This window comes from Archocentrus centrarchus, chromosome 5 (genome assembly GCF_007364275.1).
Source record: "Archocentrus centrarchus isolate MPI-CPG fArcCen1 chromosome 5, fArcCen1, whole genome shotgun sequence".
NCBI lineage: Eukaryota > Metazoa > Chordata > Actinopteri > Cichliformes > Cichlidae > Archocentrus > Archocentrus centrarchus.
Genome location: NC_044350.1, coordinates 2,767,444 through 2,786,663, shown reverse-complemented (window position 1 = coordinate 2,786,663; position 19,220 = coordinate 2,767,444). Strand labels below are relative to the sequence as shown.

At 40.7% G+C, this 19,220-nt stretch overlaps 1 protein-coding gene across 2 annotated transcripts in view; it reads left to right on the top strand.

Annotated features, from left to right (window-relative positions):
• The window catches only part of fbln2 (fibulin 2), an 80,672-nt gene that overhangs the window by 26,781 nt on the left and 34,671 nt on the right, over window positions 1-19,220 (top strand). For both annotated transcript variants that reach the window (XM_030730113.1, XM_030730114.1), the window contains exons 3-8: window positions 4,771-4,888; window positions 5,242-5,371; window positions 6,380-6,566; window positions 11,577-11,786; window positions 13,975-14,091; window positions 17,969-18,070. In XM_030730113.1, coding sequence (XP_030585973.1) covers window positions 4,771-4,888; window positions 5,242-5,371; window positions 6,380-6,566; window positions 11,577-11,786; window positions 13,975-14,091; window positions 17,969-18,070 — 864 coding nt within the window. The remainder of the gene's footprint in view (window positions 1-4,770; window positions 4,889-5,241; window positions 5,372-6,379; window positions 6,567-11,576; window positions 11,787-13,974; window positions 14,092-17,968; window positions 18,071-19,220) is intronic.

Genomic DNA, 19,220 nt, shown 5'->3' with positions numbered 1-19,220 from the left:
ACAGCAATTTAACCCAGGCCAGCCACAGGGTTTGTAATGCACTGGCAGAAACCCAGAAAAGTCACATTTTAGAAGCTGGAGCCATTACTTATATTTTTATGTGATATTTCTGCTTAATAAAGGCAAAAAGGTGTTTCTCCTGCTCCCTTGCTCACAGGCAGTTGCCACAGCAGGTAGTTCCGCATGTTTGATTTGGCAGAATTTTACACCACATGCTCTTCCTGACACAACGCCCTGAATTAAACCAGGGGTCTTTCACTTGTTATGGGAACGTGTAAACCATTATGCTCTGGAGCCACTGTTTTCACATCATAACTTATTTCAGCCAAAAATTAATTATTCAGTTATTTCAGTTGTTTTCAGCTCTAGAGTAAGGGTGAGTTCTCTGTGGATGTGGAAATACTGAAAATATCATGTAGCCTACATGAGGGTCAGAACGTGCCTAACAAACAAAACAAAACAAAACAAAAAAATCACAGATTTTAGAAGAAAATCATTTAAAGCATTCTCAGCAAGGACACAGATTTGACAACAGCAATGCTTTAAGACACACAAAAGCTGTGGGGCTAAAATGAGAAGCTGCTTTTACTTTCAAGTATCCGACAAGTTGATGCTATTTTCTGAAGTCAATGCTTATAAATTATGCACAGTAAGTCTTTGCTTTAAATAACTGTTTACCAAGCTTTAAAGGATCTGGGACTGGGATGAAGCTGAATGCAGTCAAGTGAATTCAAAAAGAATTTTAGAGTGAAGTTCAACTATATTTCTGTCTTTTCTGACATTATGGTCCCTTTTTTTTCTAATATGAATGTATGCCATGCAAATGGGATTAGCATAGTTTCAGACAATTATGCTCTGAGGTGAATATGGTGGATATTACATGCATGCAGGAAATGGCTAAATCTTATCACACTGCTGTATTTGACACCATGTGGAGCCAATTCTCTGATGTAGCTGGTTTTAATTACAAGAAATAAGCTTCATGCTTCAACAGAAATCCACACAGTGAAATGTAATTAGGTGTATGTGCGTGTGTGTGTGCGCGCGCGTGTGTGTACCACTGATTTTTAATGTCTACATGCTTTTATGCATAGAAAAGTATGAAAGTTATTAAAATTCTTTTGTTTTTACTACTGTTTGTTGCTATTGTTGACGAATTAGGTTCATGTCCTCAAAGTTACAAAACAAAGCTTCATTTCACAGCAGCGTGAGTATGAAGAATATGCAAATTCTGTGTACTGTAAATAAGCCAAAGAAGGTTTGGGTTGAAAAACAAAAGCTCTTTGTCAGTGGCTTTTCTTCAAAGGGCACTGAGTGAAGTTTGAAGTTTGGTGTGTGTGTGTGTGTGTGTGTGTGTGTGTGTGTGTGTGTGTGTGTGTGTGTGTGTGTGTGTGTGTGCGCATGTGCTTGAGCATTCATGCTAATGTGTGGATAAAGGCAGCAGGGTGAGACGGCTTTGGGGTCTGATGTGGAGGTGATGGGGAGGCTCTTGGCTCTCTGTAGTGGCAGGCAGCAGTAGCAGCAACAGCAGTTTGTCTCACGGTGTGTACACCCCCCAACTGAGCTTCATGCAGTGCAGCCAGGCTTGCTGTTACATGCTCACTGGAGGGGGGTGGAGGTAGAATGGGCATTTAAGTCTCTTTTGGGACCTGCAGTGTGGCAAAGGCTGTCGCTGATCAGTTTAACGGCTGCAAAATCAGTGTCCTCTTGATGTAGGCAATCTTTGCTTTAATTCAGCTAAATGGAAGCAACAAATTGAGTTAATTTTTTAGGATCAACTGAAAATTGATGCTGTGAAGTTTTAAAATATGAAATGCAGTCATTCATTGTGGGGATTTAATTGGTTCCTGGTGCAAAATGTGTTCTATGCTCATTTCCCTCAGTTGATGACAGTGAAATGATGCACGTTTTTCCCTCTAAATAAATTGTTGCTGGTTTTAAAGAGGAGCCATTACTGAGATTTTATTTTGGTATTCTCTCAGTGAATGACTAAAATGGCCAGTTAATGATGGCAACTGATTTAATTTACAACTGCCATGCCAGCCTCAATAACCAGAACTACTTTCATGTGTGAATAATAAACCGTTTCTGCTCCCCAAACAAAGAGTACTACAAGGTTATGGGCCTCAATTTTATTTTATTTTTTATTTTATTAACTCCTTTTCTTAGACACCACGTTTCAGTCAGAGGTACATTCATTAGAAAAACTGATCATTTGTCACAAAGCGGTAGTGTGTTTAGATTTGGCACAAAACTGAAAATGGGCTCTCCAACAGGCTCTGCTGTTTGAGGGAGCTCTCTGTGAAGCTGCTGAGGAGTCTAAATCCAAATTAGTTAAAATACAGAAATATGCACTGATGAGACATTGTGACCACAGCGCAGCATTTAAAAACATTTCCTACTGACTCTCAGCTCTTGTTTTTTTACAACACTGTAAGCATTTGGGACCTGAGGAAATCAAATCAAATGCTGTAGTTCTGAAAATAAAACATTTCTTGCACTGTGCAGGATTTCTGCTGCTGAATAGCTCCATATCTGGAGCAGGCAGGTCAGTTTAGCACCTGGACTTCAGAACATAGTTGTTGCAGAATGTGGTTTAGCTCTGTCTTGCTGAATTAAGCATAGCCTTCCCTGAAAAAGTAACTTTGGGATGACAGCATCTGCTCAAAAGCCTGTGCATATTACTGTATCTGGTATTAATGGAGACTTCATTTTTATGCAAGTTACCCCTGCCATATGCTCTAATACACCCCCATGCCATCACAGATGCTGGGAAAGCTGGATGCCTCAGGTCATTTTAAATTAGCGGCAGTCTTTCTGGATTCTGATTCTCTGTGGATTTGGTTTATATATATATATATATATATATATATATATATATATATATATATATATATATATATATATATATATATATATATATATATATATATATATGATTTATTTCTTATCTTGGTAGAGTTTTAAGTTGCATTTGTAGATCCACTGATCGTGGATAATGGTTTTCAGAAGTTTTACTCAGCCAATTCAGTGATTTCCATTACAGACATTATCAGACATTATCAACCATCTGCAAAGATTTTGAGATTTTGTATCTCGTGTATAAAGATTTCTTTTAAATCTACATCTGTTATTTAGGAAGAGTTATTCTTAAAGTTTTGAACTGTCTGCCTATGCAGTTTATCACTGAGTGGTGAGTCCCTTTACATCTTTGCCTCTGAAAGACTCAGTCTCTATTAGATGTTTGTTTCCACAGATCCAAATTTTTGGAAATACACCTACATTACCAAAAGTATTCACTCTCCCATCCAAATAATTAAATTCATGTGTTCCAATCACTTCCACGGCCACAGGTGTATCAAACCAAGCACCTAGGCATGCAGACTGCTTCTACAAACATTTGTGAAAGAATGGGTTGCTCTCTGGAGTTCAGTGAATTCCAGCGTGGTACCGTGATAGGATGCTGCCTGTGCAAGTCCAGTTGTGAGATTTCCTCACTACTAAATATTCCACAGTCAGCTGTTATTGGTATTATAAGAAAGTGGAAGCAATTGGGAACGACAGCAACTCAGGCTGGTAAATCACAGAGCGGGGTCAGTGGATGCTGAGGCACAAAGTCCTCAGAGGTCGCCAACTTTCTGCATTGTCAATCACTACAGACCTGCAAACTTCATGTGGCCTTCAGATTAGCTCAGATCAGAGAGCTTCATGAAATGGGTTTCCATGGCTGAGCAGCTGTATCCAAGCTTTACATCACGAAGTGTATTGCAACGCGTCAGATGCAGTGGTGTAAAGCACGCCGCCACTGGACTCTAGAGCAGTGGAGACATGTTTTCTGGAGTGACGAATCGCACTTCTTCATTTGACAATCCAATGGATGAGTCTGAGTTTGGCAGTTGCCAGGAGAACGGTACTTGTCTGACTGCATTGTGCCAAGTGTAAAGTTTGGTGGAGGGGGGATTATGGTGTGGGGTTGTTTTTCAGGAATTGGGCTCAGCCCCTTAGTTCCAGTGAAAGGAACTCTTAATACTTCATCATACCAAGACATTTTTCATGCTCCCAACTTTGTGGGATGGGGATGGCCCCTTCCTGTTCCAGCATGACTGCACACCAGAGCACAAAGCAGGTCCATAAAGACATGGATGAGAGAGTTTGGTGTGGAAGAACTTGACTGGCCTGTACAGAGCCCTGACTTCAGTCTGATAGAACACCTTTGGGAGGAATTAGAGCAGAGACTGTGAGCCAGGCCTTCTCGTACAACATCAGTGTCTGACCTCACAAATGTGCTTCTGGAAAAATGATCAAAAATTCCCAAAAAACACTCCTAAACTTTGTGGAAAGCCTTCCCAGAAGAGTCGAAGCTGTTATAGCTGCAAAGGGTGGGCCGGCATATTAAACCCTGTGGATTAGGAATGGGATTTCACTCAAGTTCATATGTGTATGAAGGCAGATGAGTGAATACTTTTGGCAATACAGTGTATGTTGCTGGCATCAACTTCAAAAAATCCAATAATAAAATGGACTACTGTATTCTGTACCTCTTTAGTCAGCTGGAGAAATCTTAAAGGCACTTCTTTTGAGGCCTGGTGCAGTCTACCATATGTTTCTCTCAGACAGCTTACTGTTTTCACTGTTCTCTTTGGACGTCTGTCTGCTCCATACGGTGTAGCTGTGCACACATGCAGACTTCACTGTAGAACTGTTTTTATTCCATCAGTCATGTGTGTGTTGATGTATGCATACCTGCATGTCTGCTGGCTGCAAATGCAGGTGTGTCCTCTGAGGATCTGCTGCAGAGCTGCTGCACTGCTGGCCAGAGATGGGCCTCTGAAAATGGTAACTGCAAGCACATGCCTCTGCTCAACAATGACAAGCATTCTGTTTGCAGGTAAGTGACATGCCAGAATGTATTTTAGTTAAAAAAAAATCTAATTTTTGGTAGCTGCTGTGCATGAAGGATCTAGAGCTAGCTGATTAGCATCAATTAAGTTTTTAATATCAGAGTCAGGGGATTCTTCAGCAGTAAATCAATCGTGGATGAGGCTGCTTCTTTCACAACAAAGCAAAGAAAGAAAATAATTTACGCAGTAGTTAATAACTGGGCAGCGTGCCTACGTAAAGTGTGTATATGTGAGAAAGGTTTTGAAATACTTGCTGTGTGTGTGTGTGTGTGTGTGTGTGTGTGTGTGTGTGTGTGTGTGTGTGTGTGTGTGTGTGTGTGTGTGTGTGTGCGTGTTCCAGTGTTGCACAGAAGCAGTGCTGTCTCAGCTCTGTGAAGGAAAGGCAGTGTGAATTAGGTGTGACTGCAGCCAGAGATGGGGACAGCTGTGAAGTGGATGAGGAGGACTCGTGCCCAGATGACTCCTATCAGGTACATGCTGTGGAACGTTCACAGAGAAGAGGAAGATAATTGAGTCATGACTGAAAGCTATGACATCATAGCTCCATAAAACAAGCACTGAACTGATCAAAGAGCAGCTCTAGAAAATAATATGAATTTTTTGTTGTTTTTGTTTTGCAGTGCTGACAGAAGTGGAGAGTAGATTATGGTGAATTCACTGCCACAATAACAGTGAAAGCTGCCATTACATTTTAAACTTAAAAGTTAAATATCCCCTGGGTTTTTTTTTTTGTTTTGGTTTTGAATTTTTTGACCCCTTTAGTATTTTCAGTTATTTGGAGGACACACCTGGAAAAGCTTTTAACAGAAAAACTGCAATGCCAAATTGGATCTAGGAGCTTTAATTTGAAATGTAACAGCTTGAGTTTTAACATGTGGCTAACACAAAATCCAACCCTAATCACCACTGACCTGGAGGATATTAAGAGGTTAAGCATCCCCTTGTTTGTTTGACCAGAGTGAGAGTTTATTTTGTGCCAGTAAAGAGGCTTCCATAAAGGTCACAGAGTCTATTGTTTTTCTTGGCAAATAGGATAGAATATATTAGAAGAAAACTGTCAGAATCTCCTATTACTGTTTGCATCTTTTAAAGTTGTTAAGGAAATTTGGCTCGTGTCTTTGCTCAGAGTCAGCTCAACCCACATCCAGAAGAGTAACCTAGAAGAGGAAAACATAGCGCTCTGGCCCCTGAGCCAAATGTTCCCGTGCTAGGGCAAACCGTGGTTGCCAGGTTTTAGAAGAAAGTTACAAAAAAAGAGGTTAACACGTGGTTTTCTTTGCAAAACGTGACTCAGCTAAAACCCTCAGCAGTGGGATAAACCAGCCTGCTCATCTGTTTACCTGTTATTTCCCCCCTTCCTGCTGATGTTTAGTAAACAGCAAAAAATGGAGGGCCATAAAGTGAGGTGGTGATTAGAGATGTGAAGGGCACCCCGGTAATACTCTAACAGGCCATGCTATTGTTGTGTGGATGGGCAGGTGTGCTGCAGCTGCTGTGTGCTTGGCTTACGGGTCCGCAGCGAAGGACGGGGTTGTGACGCTCACCAGCACCTGGGCTACCCATGCGGTCACATCTTCCTCACCTGCTGTGAGGAAGAGGACGGTCCGAGCCAAATCCGGCTGATGAGAAAGCAGAAGCAGAGACCAACTCCCCTGCCCAGGAGAGGTATCTGCAACCCACGACACAGCAAAATTTTCATTCGGGATGGAAAACACATACACTACATTTACGCTTGGATTTACAGCACATGTAAGAAAAAATGCAAAGGTAATGAAAAAATAAACACTTAGGAAGGAGTTTGATAAATAAAAGGTCGATTTAGTAATTATGACTAAAAGTTTGAGAACATTGGCTTTGTCAGCTGTTCTCTCCTGCTTCAATAAAAATATTTGTTTAGTGAGGTTAGCTATGTGCCCTTTGATCCATTCCGGTGCATATCCTACCCACATGCTTATTAAATTCAGCAGGTGCTATGCTAATGATCACAGCATGCCACATTTTTTTAATACAGCAGGCAGGAAGCAGCAAAAACCAACGTCCAGTACGTCTAACAATGAGAGTTTTCAATATTTATGATAACACTAACATTCCCGCATGAATGGGGGAAAAATACTATTTGTTTAATTGCACTTTTGCTTTTATTTTGTGAGGATCAATGAAGAGACAAGAAATGTGGGGAATTACATTATTTCTCAGTTGCATTTTTGTGGGTCTGCTGCTGAGGTCGATGCAGCAATTAATCCAAAATGCAAGTAAAAAAGAAGAATTAAAGTTACTGGGGTATGAAAAGGCAACCAGATAAACTGACAAACAAAATATTTACATCCCCCATATTTCTCTTCTCTGTTCACAAATTCATAATCTGCACTGATGACATTAATTGCCGGATGTCTAGAAACATTTTAGTACTGAAGAGAGACGAGATAAAAAATATTTGTTGTCAGTCCAAAAAGTCAGAGACAGAAAGTTTGTTCATATTTATCATCCCTTTCTCTGAAACATGGAGAAAAAGTCAGGAATCTTGGCATCATTTTGGACTATTTGAATAATAATAATTAATAAGGTCACCAAAACTGCTTTCTACCACTTAAAATATATCAAACATTAGAAAATCGCAAACTGACTCCAAGAAATTGGAGTCCATACATTCTTATCGAGCAGGTTAGATGCTATAATGATCGTAGGACCACTTCCGCTTATTCAGAATGCAGCAGCCAGAGTCCTTACACTTACAATACACAATTCAAGTCATTTATACATATACATGTTAGCTCATAAAGCACTGAGTGACTGTAACCCAACTGGATCTCTCTGGTCATCAGGTGCAGCTCTTTTAACTGTCCCAGAATTAGATGTAAGTGTGCTGAGGGTGCTTTCAGTTACTGTGGTCCTGTTCTTTGAACAGCTGTGTCTGCATTCAAAACACATTCAAAACCTTTTCATTTTCACAGGCTTACAGTTAATAACTGTGTGTGCATGTTTGTGTGTGTGTGTGTGTGTGTGTGTGTGTGTGTGTGTGTGTGTGTGTGTGTGTGTGTGTGTGTGTGTGTGTGTGTTTTAACGTGTATTTTCTTATTTTGTAAAGTTATATTTTGTTGATTTTTATTGCCTTACGGTTTTTCTGTTTTTCATCTTTTATGTTATGGTGGTCAGTATCTGTTTAGTTTGTCACTGTGAATGCACTACAAACCAAAAACACACGCACGCACACACGCACGCACACACACACACACACACACACACACACACACACACACACCCACACACACACACACACACACACACACACACACACACACACACACACACACACACTCACCCGTCAGCAACTTTTCCTGTATTTGTGCCTACTGTTAAAACTGCACTAGGACAGTAAACAGGCCAGCCTTGGGCCGTAAGTGTTTTATTCTCATAGAAGCCTGTGGCAGAAGCTTGGGGTTGACTAGTCAGGAATCATCTTGCAGAGTAACGGGGAGCTATGATGAATCAGGAACAGATGGTGGCTCGGGCTGTTGGCTCTCTACTTGGGCCAGCAAAGATTTCCTCTGTCTTTGATCCATCAAGCACTTAACATGACTGACTATCAGTGGGGTTTCAAGCAGCTCAGGTTCAATGCTGAAGCATTTCAGCAACCCTTTGCTTCTCATTCCATCTACAAGAACGTGATTGTACGCTAACGTTTCACTGAATATGACCTACATACCTTGATTGCAGCTGTAAGGGGTGGGATTTACATGTTTTTCATCAGTGACATCAGAAGCTTGTTGGATGACATAAGACTTACATGATTCCAATCCTTTTTAAAAAAAGCACAAGAATCATTCCATAATCATTGGTTTGTGGTTTGGAAGACCCTTTTCCTGCATCTTAGTTTTATATTGGGACCAGACACAGCATAGAAATGCAGTTCATTATTTTCATGGTTGCTCTTTAATGGGAATAGCTGTATCCAAGTATGCTGGTGGGGTAAGGTCAGTCTCCTCGCTGCTTTAGGCTGTTATTTCATTCACAACATGAGAGGAATTCCTTTTAATCCTGCTCTTTATTGGGCTCTGCTGGAACAATCAACTGCAGCTCATTTCCTTTAGCTTTAAAACAAATATTTGAATGATGTCATTCTGAAGTGGGAATCAATTAACCTGCTGAAAGCTGTGCAAGGTTTAAAAGTTTAAGAGCTGCAGAAACTGGTGAAGTTCTCTCAGTTTGTGTAATAATTCTCACATACACGCTCTCGGGATGCATGAAGAATGCCTTCACGCTATGAGCGTATTATGAATTAAAAAAAAATGCATGAGAAGCACTGTAATTATTTCCAGAGGGGATGTATTTTGAGTCTTATGACTCGCTGCCTTTTAATTATAGCAGGAAACATTTAATCGCATTGCTCCTCTGAATTTAAACCTCAGGTAATGACTGTGAGAAATATTTATTTAAAACCCACATCTGGACCCAGTATTGATAAATGATATTTTTATAATTATCCCCCCATGTCTTCTGCTCGACAATAGCAAAATGCATTTTCTAGGCAGGATCTCACGGGCTAACCTTTATTTAGTGCAAAAATACTTACTTGAAATTGTCCAAAACCTGCACCAGGCCTCAGAAGTGCCTTTAAAATTTCATCCAAAATGGCATAAACAGTAGCCCTATTAAAGTCATAAATGCTGACATAGATGGACCAATGAGGCTGGAGTCCACAGTGAGAAGGCCTCCATTAAAATATTTTTCAAGATCAGATTCGCTTTGTATTCTTGGCCATATTTAAGACAACAAAGTCAGTCATGGTCTTTATTTAACCCCCCAAATACTCATTAATAGTTACAAAAATGTTGAAAGGACGTTCAATGAACAGCTTTGCTATGACTTTTAAACACTCAAGGGTGAGAAGTTGTTCTTCACATGTAGACATGTGTCCCTTTATGTCTAATTACAAAAAAAGTTACATCTTTTCAGGGCGTTGAAAAGACATCTTGAAAAAGATGTATGTTTAAGAAAAGTAACATTATTGTTTTTTAGATTATCTCTTTACATATAAACCCACTGAGCAACTGTGAGTCTAAAAGATATCCAAATGTCACATAGCTGTTCAGGCTAAAACTGGTAGTTGGTTTGTTTCCTGTTAAAACAAACAAACAAACTGCTCCATATCATTAATAATTTAACTGACTGGCATAACAGTGGGTGACCGCTGCTTAGCTTTCATGAGCCTAGAGTTTAGCTGTGCTTCATGCCACATACTCTCAGTTGTTCCCATCAGGTGAACAGAATGTTCAAACAAATACTATTTTTCATATCATTATACTAGTAGTAAGAAATGGAAAATCATCAGAAATATTAACTTTAGTCCCCACAGGCCTAACGCTGCCTTGGAGTCTAACCCTGCACCCACAGAGAACTTAAGTTCATACGTACAGGCTGTAGACAAGTGGATCCCAAGTCAGAAAATGCTAACACATACAGTAAACTATACTTGTTGCATTTTTTTGCTGATAGTGCTCATTTGATGTTGTATTGTAGGCTAAGCATATCTAATAATTCAGCCAATAGATTATGACAACCACTGCACAATATACTGCTACTTTATAAGCAACAAAAATTACCTCTGCTGCTGAGGCCAGGAGTCCACATGACCTGAAGGTGCACTGTGGTATCTTGCGTTAAGAAGTAAGCAGGAATTAATATAAAGTCCACAGCACCTTGTCAACCTGCTGACCCAGAGCACCCCGAGAAACTTTTAGGAGGATACACCAACCAAATCATGTGGCCATAAAGATTTGGCTCTTGCCAAAGTTACTCGGGCCTCCTGCACAGCAATCTTGTTTGAATATTTGTAAACTTATTGGACAGAGAAGCTGTTGAGAGTTCCAGGATTTCATTTGGAGGGAACAATCAATAATTCACACTGGAGGAGATCTATTTTTAACCATGCACAAGGTTGATTCAGACATGTAGTGTTGGGCAATGCAACACACAAGTTAAGCGCCCCTTACTTGCCCTCAATAGCGGTGAACAGCTGATTGAAACATGACGAATCAGCGCGGAGTCGGCTGATCAAAGGAACATTGATCAGCTGGCTTATTACCGTAACTATGCAACTGTTCGTCGTATCGAAAAAATGTATTACGGTACGAATACCCCTACGAATACCCCTACAAACGGCGGCACTTTAGAAGTATGTTGTGCCCCGGCAGATGCATTCGGAGTAGAAGGGTAAAGTTACTGCAGATACATTTATTACATCTGGATAGACCCTTTGAGGTAAAACATTTTGGTTTCAAGGGAATCCCAATCAAGATGGTTCCTTATTGAGGATGTACAGCGCAGTCACTTTTTGTTATTAGATATACTCAGGTAAAGTTCAGACTGAAAACTATCAAACAGACAGTACAGTAATATATTTCATTCAGCTCTCACATCAGTGCATTGTAGTCATAAGCATTCTATAAACGCAGTAAGGGTCTCACAGTTTTACATTTGCTTTCTCATAAAACATTTCAGGAAATGTATAAACACACATATAAACTTTGAATTTAAATGTACAGGACGAGCAGATGTTGTTTTGTATCAAGTCAGTTTTATTAGGTATGTGTTATACAGAAAATCTGCTTCTGTCTCTAATCTGAGACAGAACTCCCCTCACTTCCTCCCAAACTCTCCTTCTCTCACTCCTTCCAGTATCAGAAAGTAAGTTCCCCAAGGAAGCCTTCTCCATCAGTTCCACAGATGAAGCTGCCAACACGGTAGAGGAGCAGGAGGATGTTGATGAGTGTGAACTCTACCGCGGCCAGCTGTGCCAGCACACATGCACCAACACCTGGGGCTCCTATCTCTGTGGCTGCCGCCAGGGATACATCCTGCAGCTGGATGGACAGTCCTGTGCACCAGGTACTGTAGCTCATCTTGGCAGGTTGTTTTGGAATGGACCCTGAAACCTTTTGCTACCCTGGCAATCATAACTTTACTTTGACATTTGGAGAAATCCAAGGCTTGACAGGATTGCTGTGCTGTGTTTGAAACGGTGAAGAACTTTGTGTGATATCTAACTTAGCACAAAAAGTCAGTTTTTTGTCAGTTATTTCTTTGTTGTAACAATGCTTCTTGGCAATGAATCTTATCCCACTGGAAAGCTTGTTTATTTCCCCTTAAATGGTGCCATATTTGTAAGAAAAATGCATTTCTGTAACAACATTTATGGGTTGAGAAGCAGAGTGTGAAATATGTGGGTTGCACCCATGAAAAACTTGCCAAATCCTCTTTGACAATGCTAAACAGCTTGTTCTACTTTTGACTCTTGTTTTGAGTTTCTGGTACCTCAGGTGCCGACAGTCAGGCTCATCATCATTGGAGGCGATCTCAATGCAGAGAGATATTGAGATGAGATTGTGCAACCAGTGGTAATCACATTTTTCCACAGTCTGGGACCAAACTCCAAAATGACAAAGCCCCCCCCAACCCCACAGGTCAGGGTTTATCAGAGACTACCTACAGAATTTGGGAATGGGGAGGATGTAATGACCTGCCTGTAGTCCTGACCTCAACCCCATTGAGCAGTTGGATGAGCTTGGGCGTGCTGTTCATGCCAGAGTGACCAAAATGACCACATTGGCTGACTTTTGACAAGTGCTAGTTGAAGAATGGGATGTCATCCCACAGCAGTGTGTGACTAAGCTGGTGGCCAGTTTGAGGAGAAGGTGCCAGGCTGTTGTGGCTCTGTATGATTCTTCCATATGCTACTGAGGCTCCTGTTTGTTAAATGAATAAATTGTTAAAGTGCCAATATGTCTTGTTTCTTCAGACTTTAATCATCCAATCCAGTAAATGCCATTTGCAGAGAAGATTTGGTTTTCCATAGGCGCAGCCCACATACCCTGCTGGTCAACCCACAAATAAATAAATATGGTGTCATCTGCAAACCTGATGACTAAGTTGGTGCTTTGGGTTTGTATGCAGTCATGGGTGTACAGGGAATAGAGAAGCAGACTTAATATGCTGTTTAACATGCAGCCCTGAGGGACTTCTGGTGCTGAATATCAGAGTAGTGAAGTGATGAGCTCCCGGACAAACAGACTAGGGTCAGTGTTTTACTTTGATCTGAAAAAATGTAAGCATGACAAATATGCAAAAAGAAGAAATCATCAAGGAGGGAAATATTTTTTCATGGCACTGTACCAATCAGCCACAACACAGAAACCATCTGTCTAATAGGTTACACCCATCGCCAAAACAGCTCTGACCTGTCAGGACATAGACACAGTGACTCTGGGGACAGGTAGGTTCCAAGCCTCAGACTAATTCCTCCAATCCCAATATTCTGTATAATGACAAATAAAGGCATTCTATTCTATTCTATTTTATTCTATTCTAATTGGGATCAGGTGGGTTGGAGGACTGGATGAACACACTGGGGTTTTGTCTCATACTTGAGTGGTCCATAAACAATTTTTGCACAGTTGTGAGGTGGTCTGGGGTTCTGGGACTGTAACAGTGGGCAGTACAGCTAAAGTAATTTACATGCATGTCAGGAACTGAGGTTCAAAACACTGGAATGTAATAAGTTGATCAGAATTAATTACCCCATTTATCATGTTATTTGAAATGCTGTGTATGTCGTCTTCTGTTTGTCCCTGTGCTCCTTGGCTTTCAGCAAAACATGAGGCAACTGCATAACAATAAAACTCAAGTATTTTACTTCCACTGAAAGCTTAAGTGCAGAAATCTTGGTAAGCCAATCTGTAGTTATGCTGTGGTTAAACCAACAGCAGATTTGATCACCATCATATTTATGACTCTTGAGGAAAGGGCATTTAAAAAAGAGTCAGAAAAATTCCCCCTTTACAATCTCAAATAAAAGTTAATTTATTCATAGAACTCTCTCTGCTCCATAAAAGAACATAATGACAAAAACACTCAGCGTGGGTCAAATGATGTGTTGGAATATTGCTCATTTCTAAATTTTGCTGCATATATCAGATACATTAAATAGGCTGAAGTAACCTCCTGTTTGCATTAGAACACCCTCAGTTAGATGGAGTGATACGTGTTCCTCACAGTCTTTGCTGTCATTGTTCTGCAGTGAGCCCCGAGGAGGACAACAGACTTAGAGAAGTCGACAGTCCAGCTGCTACCACCACCACCACCACTACAACCATTTCAACCACCGCCAGGCCTTTCAGCCTCAATCCATGTGCAGGTAATGCAAACACTGCACCACAATGCAAATGATATCGATGTGATAACCTGCTTCACAGTGCAGTGATGGAAACGTGATCAGATCCCCAGAGAGCAGACACAACAACACTGTCAGGCATCCTGTGACACATCTGTGACCCCAAATGTGCAGTAAATATGTTTTGGGCCAAGTGTTAGAGTAAGTGTGTCAAATGTGGCCCAAATATCATAATACACCTGAATTGTAGCCCATATAAGGTAGACATCTGTATGAGGCAACCAGACTGACTCAGTCACCTCCATCAGTCAAGGTCAAATGTGGCCCATAGAAAACTACAGTGTCACATTTGGGCCACGCATTCATTGTTATTCATTGCTGGATAATTTTTGCCCCATTTCTAAAACAATACTGTGACCTTGATTGTACTTGTTGCATTTGTTGCTAACTTCTCTACATCTTTGTCATCATAATCACAAATTCCACCTAACTCCAGGCAGCACTTAAGTAACCACTGTAAATTATTATTGCTCATCATTTTGCCTTCCACTGTTCACTAACCCAGTTTTCTAGTGTGTCTGTCTAGTTGTAGCTGAGCACATGTTGCTGCAGGCTCCTCACATCATGTATGATGAAAGGACACTATTTTCTTTATGATGGAACTAACCAAGGTCATATTGTTCATTGTTCATATTTTTTCCTGATGTTTTAAAAGTTTGTATTGATTTTTTGTGTTAAATATTCTTTTGTGTATTATTAGATTTTATACTTTCTATGTTAGCAGTAAAAAAGAAATCTGTGGCCTGTGTAACCAGGAGAGATGAACACAAGCTGCTTTATTGCATCTGAATGCATTGACTTATCTTGTTTTCACTATTCCTGCGATAGTAATTTCAGTTGTAAGGCAATATATTTTCAAGAGCATTTATTCATGGACTTTTTTGTATGTTACTTGTCTTTCACTTTTAGTCAGGATAAGCTCTTATGGAACAATGTAACCTCCTTTCTGGGTATACCTGATTGTTTGGCTAACTGGATAATCTGCACTAGACACAATGAATGAGGACAGCAAAGACATTAAAGGCATATACAAAGGCTGAAATGCAATTATCCCATAAAATGTTGCCATATTTGGGAAAGATTAATGATGGGGCCTCAAAAATACAGCTCTAGCTATTTGAGAGGGAGGTTTATAAAGCTATAATGATGTCTACCACAATATATTAGACTATTAAATGTCATAAATATACCCAAATCAATGAGCATTTGTAGTTTAAGCAGCCAGCCACTTGCAATTGACATAGCTTTTGTTTATATGTAGATTTCTTTAAATGGTAAATGGACTTCTATTTATATAGCACTTTTCTACTCTAAGCACCCAAAGTGCTTTTTACTACAAGCCTCATTCACCCAATCACACAGATACAGATACAAATACAGCAGGACTCATTTCTGCTACTTTGTGCAAGGAGAAACAAGATGATGAAATCCTTGGACCCATTGTCAAACCCTACACTGGTGCAGTGGGTTCCACCTGGTGCACAACAATGCCGGGCCTTATGTGGCTAGAGTTTCTGGATGATGAAGGAATATGCTGGCAATCTGACTTCCAATAGAACACCTATGGGTCATTTTGTTTCAGTCCATCTGACACACAATAGGTTGCAACTCAGACTGTCCAAGAGCTCAGTGATACCTTACACTGTTAAAAAAACTCTGTAATTTAATAGAATTCTATACATTTTACAGAATATTCCTGTTATTTTGAAATATGTGAAATATCACAGGGTACACCCTGGACAGGTTGCCAGCCTGTCACAGGGCTAAAATTCTAGTTTATTGATGTAAATACATATCTGAAATCTAATGCATTGAGTGCATAATGACACAAAAACTGGACACATGGATTTGTTCATTAAGTAACAGATATGCTGGGGGAAAGCATGTATAATTTTTTTTCCACTTATCCATGGCCGGGTGTGGGGCAGCAGCCTAAACAGGGAAGCCCAGACCACTCTCTCCCCAGGTCACTCTTCCAGCTCATCTGGGGGGACACTGAGGAGTTTCCAGGCCAACCGAAAGATATAATCTCTCCAACGTGTTCTGGGTCTGCCCTGGGACCTGCTTATGGTAGCACCTCACCCAGGAGGTGCCCAAGAGGCATCCTAGTCAGATGCCTGAACCATCTCAACTGGCTCCTTTCGATCACTGAAACATTCCAGCTGTCAATCTCCTGCTCCCATCTCCCGTCATGAATAAGACCCCTTTGTCAAGTGTCAAGAGTTAAACTCCCCCACTTGGGGCAGATGTTGTTGTTGTTGTTGTTGTTGTTCAATCTATGTCTGTACCCTCACGAGCTTTGGGAAGTGACCAAAAGAAGAAGATCTCTTGTGTTGGGTGAGGTGTTCTGGGCATGTCCAGGAGGCCCCAGGGCAGACCCAGCACACGCTGGAGAGATTACATCTCTGAGCTGGCCTGGGAATGCTTCTGTGTCCCCCTGCATGCGCTAAAGGAGATGTATTAAAAGTTTTTTATTACATTTTTTACGGAACAGAAAGTTTTTTTTAAATTGAATTTTTCATGACACAGCAAATTTCAGCTTTTTCAATGTATTTTTTTGGCGCCTAGACTGCCAGAGTATTTTCATGATTTGACGAGATTTTGGTGTCAGATGTAGCGGCATCACTGTGGCAGCCTTTTGTACCTGACACATTACCCAGTCCATATGAGTATACATAGCCAGCATGATTTTTTTTTCATTGAGATCTGATGTGTTTTCAAAGTGTTCCTTTCATTTTTTTTTTTTGAGCAGTGATAATGTATTTTTTTAATGTTCTCCCAAGTCAAAAACATCATTCCACCTGACACACTTTCAGTGCTTCCAAAAAAAGGACTTTTTGCTTGTCTCCAAAACACAGGGTTGGGTTTGGGGGCTAGTGTTTGGGTTATCATCGGTCCGGTTATAAAGTACATTCATTTAGTTAGCAGTTTGGCTAGGTTAACACTTTGTATCAGAAAAAACTGTAATACTAAAATGACCATACGAAAGGTGATATATTCGAGGCTTAAAACAAAACCCAACCCAAACTCTAGATGGGTAGCCAGTGATGTGTTGGATTTTAAAATATTAAAGCTTTATGTGTAATGTGTGGTGAGAATGTATGAGGCTTTATTTAAGATGGTGAAATATACAGGTCATCAATAGTGCCTTCACTTTCTAGCTCTGTATGTGGAAGCCCAGTAAGACAGATATATCTGCTTTTACTGACATGATGTGTCTGAGCACCTCCTGTCTGCTCACAGGAAAAGAACATGCAAGTAAAGATGGGACAAAACACGGGCAGTTCTCTCACGTTCTTTTACTTGTGTTTTCACTCTAAACTGCTCAGTTTTAGTTGATCTAAGCTGTCAGCAGCTTCATTATCAGAATATTAATTAAGTCAATAGTAGATGAGCAGTGCAAACCCTTGAGCGCGACAGTCTCCACACCAACTTCCAGCGACAGCCTCCACTCTTTCAAAGTGTCTCTATTAGTTATAAGAAGATCCGGATCAATGTATTGAGCAGCCTTCAAGGCCACAGAGCTTTAGAGGGGAATGTGTTGGTTAGAGATTGTGGGGAAACAGTTCCTGGCCCATGCCTCTTTGTGACAGAGCTATTGAGCTGTTAAATAGGGAGAATTGATTCTGCTGTGTGACTGCGATGGCTCGTGAGAGGCTCCTTCCAGCAGGGAGCAATGATCAGTGTGAGGGAGGGAAGGCGGGGTCCATGGTACCCTTGGGGGAGCGAGAGAACAGAGAAACAACACAAAGATGAGAAATATAATCACAAATGACTGCCCTGGAGGTGTAGCTGTGTGGAATGCAGAGGTGATTGTAATCATGCTGCTTGTCTCTTGCAGACAATGGTGCCTGCAGTCAGCAGTGTACTGCCGTGGCAGGCCGGGCTCGCTGCTCCTGCTTCCCAGGGTTCTCACTGATGACAGACGGACGCACATGTGAAGGTAAGGGCCACCCTGCTTTCTTGTCACAATACTATTGGCAGTAATTGGAGTGTTTCACAAATCTCATGTGTGTCCCTTAAGCTGTCTCCCTCAAGCCCGGTTACCACAAGGTAACAAGCAACCCAACAGCATCAACAAAATCAGTCACTGCATAAATGAGCAAACATATACCGCCACGATGACAGAGCAAAAGTGAAATGAAGCGCTTGTCCATAGGTGGGGACACTTTTTAATTGGATTCGGTCATTCATGAAGGAAGAAAATTCAGGTCTTGTGATACTAAACAATGCATCAACTGATTGGGCTCCCAGTACTAGATGGTGGACACTGTTGCCTCAGGCATGACTCAACCATAGCCAATTACTCTGTGGGACCAGTTGCTGCAATATCAAACACTACCTATAGATTTGTATATGTACTTAGCTACCTTTCTTTCAGTATGCTTTGTGTGATAGCTTGGCACACTGGCAGCATGCCTTACAGAAGGTGAAAAATCACTAAAATTAACAGTACATGTAGCAATATCATTTTCATTACAAACAAACCGGTCGACTAGCTCCAGTGCACCACCCATGTCCAGAACCTCACTTGCCAAAGCAGTACTGTTGATACTTTTAAGACATACCCATGCATCTGTGCTGAGGCAAGAATAGTTCAACATTTCCCACGAACATTGTTCAGATTTGACCTTCGCTTACAAATCAGTTACTGTTTCAGAGGTGATCTACTGCTGCGGTCTACGACACGAAAAAGGTGACTCTGATGGGCCTTACATTAGGTAACATGTCCTTTTGCTGAAGGAGTCACCTAGTAAAAAATAAAATAAAATTTAAACACATAAAGACCACTGCCACCCATACAGCATAAAAGATGGACATAGCTCATTGTGACGTCACCCATTGGTTTGTGAAGACCGGGAGGGGTGGGTCTGACTGTAAAACCGCTTGTTCATTGGCTAATGATTTGTAGCTGACAATTCCAATGAGCCAGCTAAAAAGTCCACAGTTAATCCACCTTTTTGAAATATGGTATTACCAAGATTTACATAACAGATTTAAGGTTTTATTTAATATGACCCAAAATAAGTGACTAAGACTATGAATTCAGCTACAAAGTGTTTAAAGGGGTAAAAAAAAACAAAAGTTGTTTT